General features: G+C 39.5%; 1 protein-coding gene across 1 annotated transcript in view; it reads left to right on the top strand.

The window, feature by feature from the left end:
- The window catches only part of IARS1 (isoleucyl-tRNA synthetase 1), a 451726-nt gene that overhangs the window by 292635 nt on the left and 145235 nt on the right, over positions 1-13856 (top strand). Inside the window, exon 19 of the mRNA XM_030205292.1 lies at positions 9678-9822. Coding sequence (XP_030061152.1) covers positions 9678-9822 — 145 coding nt within the window. The remainder of the gene's footprint in view (positions 1-9677; positions 9823-13856) is intronic.

Below are 13856 nucleotides of genomic sequence, written 5' to 3'. Positions count from 1 at the left end.
CCCTTCTCTTTGTCTTGCTACATATGAGACTGGCCGGCACGAGCCGGTTCGGGCGGGAAGACGGCCGCGCATGCGCGGTGCGCATTGGCGCGCGAGGACTAGCAAAGGACTTTGCTAGAAAGTGTTCCGATTGGAGGGGCTGCCGTGGACGTCACCCATCAGTGAGAACAATCAGCCTGCTGTCCTCGGAGAATACCTTCTACAGGTATGTAGCATTCGCTTTATGAGCACATGGATGAGCACATCTCCACCAGATTACTGGCATTGGCAAAATAGACTCCATGATCTTCTGTTGATGGAATGTCGGGGGGTGGGGTCCTCCCCTAGGAGATGGAAACGTAGTTTTCTAGTTAATTCTCTTTGAAAGTATTTTTTTTGTTTGTTTGTTTGGTGCTGTGGAGGGTGGGTTGAGAAATGGGGAGAGGTTGGAGGCTGGTTTATGTGAAAATATGTGATGGCACCAGTGATGTTCCTATGTATTGTTTCTTTTTCCTGCTTGTCATCAATAAAAACTATTTAAACCTAAAGCTCAAACCCAAGACCTCAGTAGCGATTTGTTTCATGTAGGTACTCAGTCCTGTGGCTCACATACATTGTCATCAGTCTCAGAACAGGGCTATGAAAATATTTTAATATTTTGTCTTCAATTATCATTAAAAAAAAGCCAATTTTGGGCATTAATTTTTAGCATTTAAATATTTAAATTTGCGTAACTGGAACTCTCAAAAAGCTTTTAAATAGTCAACACTTAGCTCATATCGCTGTTTCAGCAATCTGACAGAAGGACCCGCAACCGACATGACATGGTATGCCTCGCGGCTGCTTCAGCATTTGGCCCTCTAACTTTCCTTCACTCTGCATTCAAGTGTTCAGACATGGACAATAAAGTTTTCAGGACTGGGTGCACAATGTGGTAGAAACAGAAAATCCAGAACTCAGTCTTTTGACAAGGATATGAACCCAAAAAAGAATAGCACATACTAATCCATCCTCTCAATTACCTCCTTCACCATCTTTTTTCCTACAAATATTTGTTTGGAAAGTCATATTGTAAATGGTTGGAGAACTCAATCTTTTGACTAGGATATGAACCCACAAAAGAATAATGCATACCAACCCATTCTCTCAATTTACTCCATCGCCATCTTTTTTTTCCTGCAAATATTTGTTTGGAAAGTCGCATTGTTAATGGTTTGGAGACAATGGTACGGGAAGAAAAAAGTGAGGAGAACTCAAGGAGGATATTCTAAAAGATTTTAATTCTGACAAGCATAAAAACGACTCGACACGGCCGTGTTTTGGCGTTAAGGCCTACCTCAGGGGTCAATATATCTGAATGAAATAAAGCATTTAAAAAAAAAAAAAATATATATATATAATAATAAATAAAATGCAAGCTAAAAAAACTTAGGTTATACATTAACAAATAAAAACGTAAAAACTCAAAAACATTTGTACAATATACACAAGTTAAAATGACACTCAAGTGATAAATAAAGGGGGTATGGCAGTGGTAGCCGTTACTTTACAGTTTTTTGAGTTTTGTTCCCGATACCAGCCAGTCACAATGTTTTTTCCTATACATATTTTGTGTTTGTACATCTTTAACATTTTCACCAGTGATACCTTCCGTTTTGTTTTTCTGCCACCAGTCTCTGTGTTTTCCGTCCTTCATTTCTGATACTGTTTCATTTATTTATGTAAGGTTTTTTTCCACCTCTGTTTCATCCACCTTATTACAACAGTGTCTGATACACATAACATAGTGAGTACGTGTTCTGCATCTATTCCACATTCATATAGCTACCACCGCCACACCCTCCCCTTTTTTATTTACGTTCCTATACAAAATCAGGATCAATGCTATCCTATTGAGACCTTTTTTTGAAGTTTCTTTTTTTTATTTTTCACACTAGTAACTAGGTATCTTTTCTTGTAACCATATGTAATACAGAGACTTACCATCACACAGGAGGTGTTATATATAGACAATAGTACACTAACCTTAAAACAGCTGCCTAGTTTTTTCTAATACATGAGACCTTTTTTGGAAGTTCCATTTTTTATTTACACTCTAGTAGTTACTAGGAATCCTTTTTTTAACCATATGTAATACTCAGCTTTACCATCACACAGGAGGTGGTATATATAGACAATAGTACATAACCTTAAAACAGCTGCCTTGTTTTCTCCAATAAGTGTCACACACTTTTCCTATGAACGATACACTTTCTCGTCACTTTTAATCACTATAATATAGTACTTTCAGCTGACAATTTGTTTTCATCTAGACACATTCTCACAGTCAGGACTTCGTCATCTTTTCTTATACAATCCTATTACCAAAAGTATAAGAGGTACCTTTTATGTTTATTGTATGAGCACCATATTAATGTCCCTTTATCTCCATTGTTTCTGCATTTTTCAATATATGTCTAGTACCGTTTATATATTATAAGAATGTTCTTTGAACCCCTTTACAATATTTATTTATTATATCATTTGATTGACATTTTAACTTGTGTATATTGTACAAATGTGTTTGTTTTTAAGTTTTTATTAATGTATAACCTAAGTTCATTTTTTTTAGTTTGCATTTTATTATCAGTTATATATAATATATATTTTTATGCTTTATTTCATTTAGATATATTGACCCCTGAGGCAGGCCTTAGCGTCAAAACATGGCCGTGTTGGGTTGTTTTTATGCTTGTCAGAATTAAAACCTTTTTTAATATCGAGTTCTCACTTTTTTCTTCCTGTGCTCACGTTTGCGTGAGGGACTCTTCCTCCTCTTTGGCTTTGTCTGGAGACAATGGTAACAATCAAAAGCCTCTGAAACATGCTAAAGCACAGGAATCTTCTCACCAGTTTATATAATTAATTTTTCTTTAATGACTTGGATCAATATTATCAGAATGGAAAGCAGTGTTATCTCAGTAAATAAAGATGGTATGATATGGCATGTTTCAGAGGGTTTTGATACCATTGTCTCTAACCATTTCCAAACATTTTTTGCGACATTTGGTGACAGACATGCTGCTTTTAATTAGCGGTTACCTAGTGGTTTTCAGCGATGTATCCAGAGCTTCTTGTTATAGTCATATAATAAGTACTTCCAATTAGCGATATATCTGGAGCCTCTTTTGATAAAGTACATATGAGTACAGTGCAATCCGCTTAAGTGCAAGGGTCTGGGACCAAAGAAATACATGCAGTTAACCGGAGCATGCACTTAACCATTGTGACCCAAAGAAGCTTGACATCTGATAAACATATGTACAGCACTGTTTATTATACGTACAGTATGCAGTCTCCGTTAACTGACAGGCTTACTTGAAGTAATCAGTCATAGTCCTCTGTACACTCTTGTGTCTGTGAGTTCCATAAACTACGCCTGCCAGACAGTAAAAACTGTCATAGCACTGACATCCGGAGGCCCGCACGGTGTTGAGACTCTCCAGCGCTCTTGCAGAAGTGACAGGAAGTTGTTGAATTTTGTCAGCATGTGCCTCGCTGCTCATTTCATCATCTGTTTCATCATCAGCCGTTGGCTGCATGTAGGTGCATATCTGGACATCAGTGCTGTTGTCAGCTGTTTGTAGATTGTAATTAACAGCTACGTAGTGATGAAGCTCCTCTTCAGTAACACCGGCTGGGATATCAATAGCCTGTTCATCTGACGCGTTTGCAACAGCTGCATCTGTTTCGTCCCTCTCCACATCCCTAACAAAGCTTGCCTGCTTGGAGCAGTTCACAATGGTTGCCTGTGTAACATGATTCCAGGCTTCTTTCTGCATATGTAGGGAATCCAACAGTGATAGATTACGAGCCAGTTCAGCAGCACGTTTATCCTTGCCATAGGTTGGATCAGAGAGGTAGTGTTTGGTGGCAGGAAGACCACCTTGACATTAGACAGCCTGACATCATCACTGTGTGCAGCACAATTATCACAAAGCAACAAAATCTGACGCTTTTGTGCCTTCATTCTAGTGTCTAACTTCTTTAGCCACTGCTTCCAGATTTCTCCAGTCATCCATGAATTTGCATTAGCCTCGTATGACACAGGAAGTCGCTTAACATTCTTGAAGCAACTGGGCTGTTTGCTCTTTCCAATGATGAGTGGTTCCAATTTCTTACTCCCATCCATATTGCAGCAAAGGAGGATAGTCAGTTGGTCCTTCGATGTTTTACTTCCTGTAGTTTCGGCTTGTTTGAATCAAGTGTTCCATCAGGAATTGTTCGCCATTAGAGACCGTTTTCGTCAGCATGGAAAATGTCACGCGGTGCAAACTTGTTCAAGATGGTAGGAAGAACTGAAACAACCCAATTTTCAGCACCAAAGTCATCAGCGTCTTGTTTTTCACCATACTGTTTCTTGAATTTTATGTTGTTCCTCTCCTTCCATCTTTCCAACCATCCAACAGTGGCTTTGAATTCAGTTAGTCCAAGACTTTCAGCTAGCTGATTAACTTTCTCCATAAGCAGTGGACCACTGACAGAAAACTGTCTGCTCCTGACTTGAGAAAACCACCGAAGAAGAGCATCTTCTACATCCTCAGCTTTTCCCGTCCGTTTACGTTTCCGGTGTGGATTTGTATTGTTTTGCCAGTCTTCCAGAAGCTGGTCTTTCTGCTTCAAGACACATGAAATTTGACTGGAATTGACACCATATTCTTTAGCAATAGATGCTTGACTTTCTTTGTTTTTTAATTTTTTAAGAACTTCTATTCATTCAGCCAGTGTTAAAGTCTTACAGTTGCGCGACGACGACTCCTCCAGTGTACACTCTAACAACATTCTTTTGCTTATTCTGCCTGTGGCAGTTAGCCAACGAGATTTTAAATTTATCACCCCTTTGTCACGTGCCAATCGGCTTCCATATTCTGACCGTGTGCTTATGCGGAGTCTTTCCTGCAGAGGAGCTGTCTTAAACCATGCGTATAAACGAATCTTGCACTTATCAGCGGTGCGCTAAACCAAAGTTTGTCCCCATAGAAATTGATGGCGCCAAAAATGGGACCGAAGTACGGCATGCAGTTAAAGAGAGCATGCGCTTATCTCACGTGCACTGAAATGGAATGCACTGTACTTCCAAATAGGACCCCTGAGGAAGGCAATTTGTTTGCTGAAACACTGCAGTGTTGGATTATTGATATACTTTGAAGTACCTTTGTACACCACTTGTTTATGCTTCCTTGGATATTGTACATTTTTGTAAAGATTGGATATTGTCCATTGAAGACTTTTTGTTAATAAATTGAGCCATTTTATGATATCCTGACTTTGTGTACTTTGGCTTCTTCCGTTCCTTCTCTTTGCTTTGCTTTTTTACGGGAGGTTTTTGTTCCTCTTTTCTGTTTGACTAGCCAAATACTGCCAGGGCAGCCTGTTGAAACCTTTAGTAGCGCTGTCTGTTATATGGATAAATGCTTGTGAATATTGGGCCCTAAATCTTTTGGTGAAGAAGAAAGAAAAGCAGTTACATTTTTTAATGATTTGTATTTCTATCAAATTTTATTCACAGTTAATTCATTAACAGTATCTATCCAACTGAGGTATTTTAGAGAAATATTAAAGAGAAAGCTAATCTTAAATATTTGTTTATAGTCTGTTAAATGTAAAGAGTTTTTATGTTAGCAATAAAACTGTAAATATAAAAGGTTACCATTGGCAGTGGAACTGTAGGAGTTGATATTAAGTCTTCCATATTTAATCATTTTTGTTCAGTAGCTGCCAGTAATATGAAATTAAGACAAACCTTCCTTTCCCTATCATAGTTTTGTCCTGATTCTTAGTACATTACCCCAAGTATGTAGAATTGCATTTCAATTGAAAGGTCAAATGACTTTTTCATGCCAATTTCAAATGCTTAACAGCATTAAGTATGACTGAAGAAAGGTCATTTGCAAGTTAAAAGGTTTGCATTTCTTTGTTAAAGTAAGGTTAAACAAATGGTAAAAGTATTTAAGATATTTATTTTATTTATGACATTTATATCCTGTATTAGCCCGAGTAGAACTTGGGTTCAATGTGTCTTACATAACAATTAGAAAAGCATGAACATGTTCAAAATATATTAACAGAAAGTAAAATACATCATATAATGTTAGACCAGTAAAACTTTAGGAGCAGATGTAATTAAATACTGAGGTGTCCTTTTACCAAGTTATGGGGAAAAAGGGCCCTGCACTAGTGGCAGGGGCCATTTTTTCCGCGTGCCAGGTCTCTTTTTACTGCAGCAGGTAAAAAAGCCCCCAGCACACATGGCTATGCGGTAAGAGAACTCATTGAGATGACAATAAGGGCCAGATTACTGCCGGGTTATCAAAGCACAAGCCATTTCTGGGGGTTTTCTTTTCCCCCCCCCCCCGGAAATGGCACGTGCTCAGGGCAGGACTACCGCGTTGGCGGTAGTCCCAGAAGAGCAAGCGGTAAGCCCACGGGCTTACTGCCGATTTGTGAAAGGGCCCCTTAGTGATTTAAGCTAGGTAATCAAAATATGGAGGAAAAAGTTAAGGGCTAGGATTAGCTGGGATTGACAGGAGTAGTGGGAGGTGGGATTTGGTAAAAATTAATGCTATGAGTTTATTTGAGAAGGATGCTCATTTCCTTAATGGCTAGACTGAAGAAGTGAGTTTTCTATAGACTTTGGAATAACAAATAATCATTGGTGCATTTGATGGTTCTAGATAAGGAGTTTCAAATTTTAGTGCCTTGATATGAAAAGTTAACAGTATAGATTGTTTTGTAGGTTACTTTCTTATAGTTTGGGAAATGTAGGATAAGATATGGGACTGTTAAAGTAATCCAGGGTTCAGCACTAGGGCCATTTCATTTTGTCAACATTGCTGAAGAAAGGGGGGGGGGGATTTGTTTGCAGATAACAGAAATCTAACTGTAGACACAAATATTGAAGAGGTGGAAAAAATGAAATGGGACTTGAAAAAACTGGGGAAATGATCATGGGCTTAAAAAGCATTCTTAAATGTAAAATGATATAGTTAGGATGAAAACAAAATCAGTTACACAGTTTGAAGGGCTAGAACTTGAAACTTTCAAACTGGTAAATCTAAGAGTAGTCATAGCCAGTCATTATAATCCAACTGACAAAACAAAATATCCAGAAGCATAAGTAAAAGTAATATTTCTCATCTATAGGTCACTGAGAGAGCCTTTAGGTCCTTAAGGGCTCTTTTCAAGAAGGGCTAGATTTACTCCCATGTTCTACCACATTAGAACATGCTAATACTGTTAACGCATGTTAGTAAATAGGTCCCAACTGCATAAAATGGGACCTGTGGTTAAAGTGCCTTAATGTTTGTTACTGGATGGTAACAATGTAGTGTTTGTAAATTTAGTACTTAGAAGGGATTGAGATATGATAAAGACATTGTATTTAACAGGCTTCAATAAAGTATGGGAATGTGAAATTTTGTCTAGAAAAAGAAATCCAAGGACAGAGGGTCTTGAAATGAACATGTAGGGAGGTTTAAAAGAAATGTGAGAATACTCCTTTGTTGAAGGAGTGGTAGGTGTTTGGAGTAGTCTATCAGCAGATATAGTGGCAGCCAAAATTGTGGCAATTTAAAAATACATGGGATGGTATTCAGTGGTAAGACCAGGTAGAGGGCTAACAGAAGGAAGGTGGTGCTTGATTATAGTCTTGCGAGACTTTGTAATCCAACAAGAATACAGGGAATGGTGGTCTGCTTGCCTCAGACATCTAAAAAGGTTGGGTAACCTTCATCAAGCAGCTATGGTTGCAACCCTAACATCAGCAAGCATATGGATTGTCTAGATGTTTCAGGCAACATCATTTATTTTGGAGGGGGTGTGGGTTATTACAAAACTTGATAAATTATAGGTGTTGTTGCATATGGGGATTGTAAGAGCCAAAGAGGAATGTAAGAGAGCCTAGGATAGCCTTCATTAAGTGATTTCCTGTTCTGAGGTATCAGTATAGCTGTGTAGAATGGGAGGTACTGATGGTTTCCGTGTGTAATCTGTCTTTCAATGTAATATGTTGGACTTACTGAATTGTTAGTTTACAATTATGATTGTATATTGTGATTTTTTTTTTACTCTGTCTTGAGCTACTGGAAAAGCAAAATATAATTGTTCAAATTAAATTAGTTCATTTCTTCCATTGGTAGACTAACACAGGAACAAAATTTAAATGTACTTGGATCAGATGTGAAGGGCAGTATTAGAAATTGAGTTGCACGGTCAGGTCTTTCAGTTCTGTAGATGTTATACTCACAGGGCTGTAGACTTAACCCATTGAAAATGTCAGGAGTAGGCCTATGATGTTGGTATGTTGCACCTGCTAAAAAGATGGAAATGTACTCAGAGAAAGGACTCACAGGGAATTATTGAAAATGCAGTTGAAACATGCACTTTCCCTTTACATGACCCCATCAAGATTTTGCAGTGAACAAAAATATTCAATCTGTGACCTGTGTATGTCCTTTACTCACAGTAATGGAGGGGTAGAAACTCTTATTTCATTATTGCACTCTGTGTAAACAGTAATGGTGAGTTGGCCTTATTTGTCATCATTTACTTTATCACTATGAGTATCTTGTCTGTGTAGCTAATCCCAAAATGTACTCTAGTCTACTAAACCCTTTAAATAATTCATTGTGAATTTATTTTTAGCCTGTTTTCTGAAAGGAGAAACAATAAGCTTATATAATCAGTGTGTCAGTTTATCTTTGTCAAAATGTTTGTGTTGGTGCCCTATGAGCACCAGCTTTTCACAATTCCATGGAGTATATCAGGATCCTGGCCTTTTTTGGGGGGGGGGGGGGGGCTGGGGAGGGGTTCCATTTATACATAAAAATACATTCATCCTGAAAGATAGGCATCTACATGGAACAGACTTCTTGCCATAATAATCAGTGTTTGGGTCTGTAAAGTATATGGGTAACAAAAAGGGTGTGCAAACATGTTTGATTCTTCTAGCAGAAATATGAGGATGAACTGTATAGAAATAGGCAAGATCACATACCTAATAAGAATTATTTATTCATTCTCGTATCCCACTGTTATCCAAAACAAGTTTCGGTTCAAAGTGGCTTACAATTTACATTCTGATGAAATTACAGTGATTGTTTACAGTTTGACTTCTGGTGGAAATTGAAATAATGATTTCCATTCAGGAAGCGACTATCAGTTCTTGGACAGGAAATATATAAAACATTACACACATTCTCTTAAAAAATTTACTTAGAAACTATTTATGACCTTTATTATACACTTTGGTAAAAACCTTTCCTTTGCCAGTTCATCCTAGTGCTGATTTAGCTCTTTCCTTTAAGCTATGCTGACCTTAACTTATGCCAAAGGGCTTTCGGGGTTCCATCAATAATTCATCAAGGAGTATTGGAGCTTTTCCAAATTGAGTGTTAGACATGGTCCCGGAAAATGTGAAAACCATTTTCTAATGTGCCAAATTATCTTTTTTTTAAATCAATTTTGTCTAGTATATAGCATTTTTAATATTCATAATGTATGTGTTATTGTATACTACAGAGTTCTAGAAGCTGTATTGGTGCTAGAGAAAAATTAATTCTTTGCAGGTTATGATGATACTTATTGAACCAATATGAAACTGCACAGAGGTGATGTATAAAAATTGTGGAAATCTCTTATGTTATGTAATTTTCATCCAGATTATACCTCATCAATTCTCCTGTGGTAAGAGCAGAGAACTTGAGATTCAAGGAAGATGGAGTACGTGATGTGTTGAAGGATGTTTTCCTGCCTTGGTACAACGCATACCGTTTCCTCATGCAGAACATTTTGAGGCTTCATAAGGTACCACACACTAACATAGAAAAAAAAGCCATACATACTATATATACTCTACTATAAGTCAAGAAATTTGTGCTACAAAAATCATCCAAAAAACCTGGGTCGTCTTATGTACGGGTGACACCCATAGCACCAATGTAAGTCATAGGTAAAATATATGAATTTGCACTTTGGTAGGGGGTCTTTGGTATACTACTACTACTTCTACTTATCATTTCATTAGCACTACTAGATTTGCACAGCGCTGTACACTTGAACATGAAGAGCCCATCCCCTGCTCGAAAGAGCTTACAATATAATTAGGACAGACAAATAGGAGAAAAAAGGGATAAGGGAATTAATAAACTGGCAGATAAAACATTCAAGGGTATTGTACAAGTGAATAGGAATTAGGAGCCTAGATTTGAAGATGGCCAGAGATGGAGCTTTACGTACTGGCTCAGGAAGTCTATTCAGACATATGGTGCAGCAAGATAAAAGGAATGAGATCTGGAGTTGGCAGTGGAAGAGAAGGGTACAGATAAGCTCTGACCATAGTTGTGAGTGATGTTCACGGTTCTCTCACAGATCGAGTGAGTACTGACGTTCCCAGACTCCCCTGCACTGTGAAGCAGCCATGGAAGAGTGCTGCAGGAAGGCCCCAGCTCTACCGGAGCCTCGGGGTTATTCCTGCAGCACTTTTCTTGAGCTCTGTGCACTTTGAGGCGACCATCAGTCGCAGCTACCCTAAGAGCCTCGCCATACTCTGACCCCCTTCCAAGGTACAAATTCCTATTTTTTATTTGTAAACAATTTTATTTGACAATAGGAAAATATACAACACAAATGAAAACAAACAGCCCATAATCAGCCGTTTAAACTAAATACCTAAGCATATCAGGGTTACCTCCCTCAACCACTTGGGTCAAAGAAAGTATATCAAACCCCAAAGTTTTTTTAAATTAAACATTTACGGCTAGATTCTATATATGGTGCCTGAAAAATCCATGTGGAAAAAAATTAGACCTAGGCGTATTCTCTAAAGTACGCCTAAATTTTATAGATAAGACTTAAATTTCTACTCAGTATATAGAATATGCTGAGCGGCTTGCCACATAACTGAACTTGGTCGTGTCCATTTAGGCCACGTTTTACTTAGTGTAAATCCCAACGTCTTAATTAGGTGCAGATCGAGTGTATTCTATAATCTGACTTCTTTGACTGGGTGACCAAAGAACTGGATGAAGAATGTTCGATAGATGTGATCTACTTGGATTTCAGCAAAGCCTTTGATAGGGTTCCTCACGGAAGACTTGTGAATAAGCTGAGAGGGCTGAACTTAGGACCCAAAGTAGTGAAGATTGGAAACTGGTTGACTGACAGGTAGCAGAGGGTGGTGGTAAATGGAATCGGATCGGAGGAAAAAAAGGTGAGTAGTGGAGTGCCTCAGGGGTCGATTCTGTTTAATATATTTGTGAGAGACATTGCTGAAGGGTTAGAAGGAAAGATTTGCCTTTTTGCGGATGGCACAAATATAGCCAATAGAGTGGATACCCTGGAGGGAGTAGAAACCATTAGAAGGGTTCTCCAAACATTAGAAGAATGGTGAGGGTCTGGCAGTTAAAATTAAATTTCTTTCACAATTTCATACCAGTTATTCACTTCTTAACCATTTACTACATACCTTTTAATTTATTTTTAGATGTTTTAGTTAAATATATATAGTGCTCAGTGTATATTGTAGTGCCAGGCCACCATTTGTAACGGAACTACTACTACTACTCAACATTTCTAAAGCGCTACCAGACTTACGCAGCGCTGTACAGTCAAACATGGAGAGACAGTCCCTGCTCAAAAGAGCTTACAATCTAAAGGACATAACAACAGAGACAATCAAATTAGGACAGCATAGTACATCTGATTACACAATAGTTCATAGGGACAGACTAATAGATCTAAACAGCTAAAGACAATTAAGGTATGCAAATGCATAATACAGACAGATTGGTAGTGGTATTGAATAGAGGAGTAATGGTTAGGTTAAGTGCTAAAAGCAGAGTCGAAAAGATGGGCTTTGAGCAAGGATTTGAAGATGGGTAGGTATGGGGCCTGACGTATCAGTTCAGGAAGTCTATTCCAGGCAAAGGGTGAAGCGAGGCAGAAAGGGCGGAGTCTGGAGTTAGCAGAGGTGGAGAAGGGAGCAGAAAGGAGGGAATTTTCCAGTGAGCGGAGGTTCCGGGTAGGAATGTAGGGGGAGATGAGGGTGGAGAGGTAAGGAGGGTCAGCATATAGCATGACAATTTTCATACCATTATAGCACTGGAACCTACCTATACCGCTTCCCAAAACAGCTGAATTTAACTTTACCAGTCACTGTCCATTTAACTATCAGCCACACATCTTTGTGTTACTTATCTTAACATAGTAACATAGTAGATGACGGCAGAAAAAGACCTGCATGGTCCATCCAGTCTGCCCAAGACAAACTCATATGTGTATACCTTACCTTGAATTTGTACCTGTCCTTTTCAGGGCACAGACCATATAAGTCTGCCCAGCAGTATTTCCCGCCTCCCAACCACCAGTCCCGCCTCCCATCACCGGCTCTGGTACAGACCGTATAAGTCTGCCCTCCCCTATCCTCGCCTCCCAACTGCTCCGCCACCCAATTTCAGCTAAGCTTCTGAGGATCCATTCCTTCTGCACAGGATTCCTCTATGCATATCCCACGCATGTTTGAACTCCATTACCGTTTTCATCTCCACCACCTCCCGCGGGAGGTCATTCCAAGCGTCCACCACCCTCTCCGTGAAAAAATACTTCCTGATATCTTTCCGGAGTCTGCCCCCCTTCAATCTCATTTCATGTCCTCTCGTTCTACCGCCTTCCCATCTCCAGAAAAGATTTGTTTGTGGATTAATACCTTTCAAATATTTGAACGTCTGTATCATATCACCCCTGTTCCTCCTTTCCTCCAGGGTGTACATGTTCAGGTCAGCAAGCCTCTCTTCATACATCTTGGAACGTAAATCCCATACCATCCTCGTAGCTTTTTTTTGCACCGCTTCCATTTTTTTAACATCCTTCTCAAGATACGGCCTCCAAAACTGAACACAATACTCCAGGTGGGGCCTCACCAACGTCTTATACAGGGGCATTAAAACCTCCTTTCTTCTGCTGGTCACTCCTCTCTCTATACAGCCTAGCAATCTTCTAGCTACTGCCACCGCCTTGTCGCACTGTTTCGTCGCCTTCAGGTCCTCAGATACTATCACCCCAAGATCCCTCTCCCCGTCCGTGCCTATCAGACTCTCCCCGCCTAACACATATGTCTCCCTTGGATTTCTACTCCCTAAGTGCATCACTTTGCATTTCTTCGCATTGAATTTTAATTGCCAAACGTTAGACCATTCTTCTAGCTTCTTCAGATCTTTTTTTATGTTTTCCACACCCTCCGGGGTGTCCACTCTGTTGGAAATCTTGGTGTCATCCGCAAAAAGGCAAACTTTACCTTGTAACCCTTCGGCAATGTCACTCACAAATATATTGAACAGAATCGGCCCCAGCACCGATCCCTGAGGCACTCCACTACTCACCTTTCCCTCCTCTGAGCGAACTCCATTCACCACCACCCTCTGGCGTCTGTCCGTCAACCAGTTCCTAATCCAGTTCACCACTTCGGGTCCTATCTTCAGGCCGTCTAGTTTATTTAAGAGCCTCCTGTGGGGAACCATGTCGAAAGCCTTGCTGAAATCTAAGTAGATGACGTCCATAGCACGTCCTTGATTTAATTCTCCTGTCACCCAGTCAAAGAATTCAATGAGATTCGTTTGGCACGATTTCCCTTTGGTGAAACCATGTTGTCTCGGATCTTGCAACTTATTGGCTTCCAGGAAATTCACTATCCTTTCCTTCAGCATGGCTTCCATTACTTTTCCAATAACCGAAGTGAGGCTTACCGGCCTGTAGTTTCCAGCTTCTTCCCTATCACCACTTTTGTGAAGAGGGACCACCTCCGCCGTTCTCCAATCCCTCGGAACCTCTCCAGTCTCCAAGGA

This window comes from Microcaecilia unicolor, chromosome 6, assembly GCF_901765095.1.
Source record: "Microcaecilia unicolor chromosome 6, aMicUni1.1, whole genome shotgun sequence".
NCBI lineage: Eukaryota > Metazoa > Chordata > Amphibia > Gymnophiona > Siphonopidae > Microcaecilia > Microcaecilia unicolor.
Note: the sequence above shows the minus strand (reverse complement) of the source record. Positions and strands in the feature narration are given on the sequence as shown.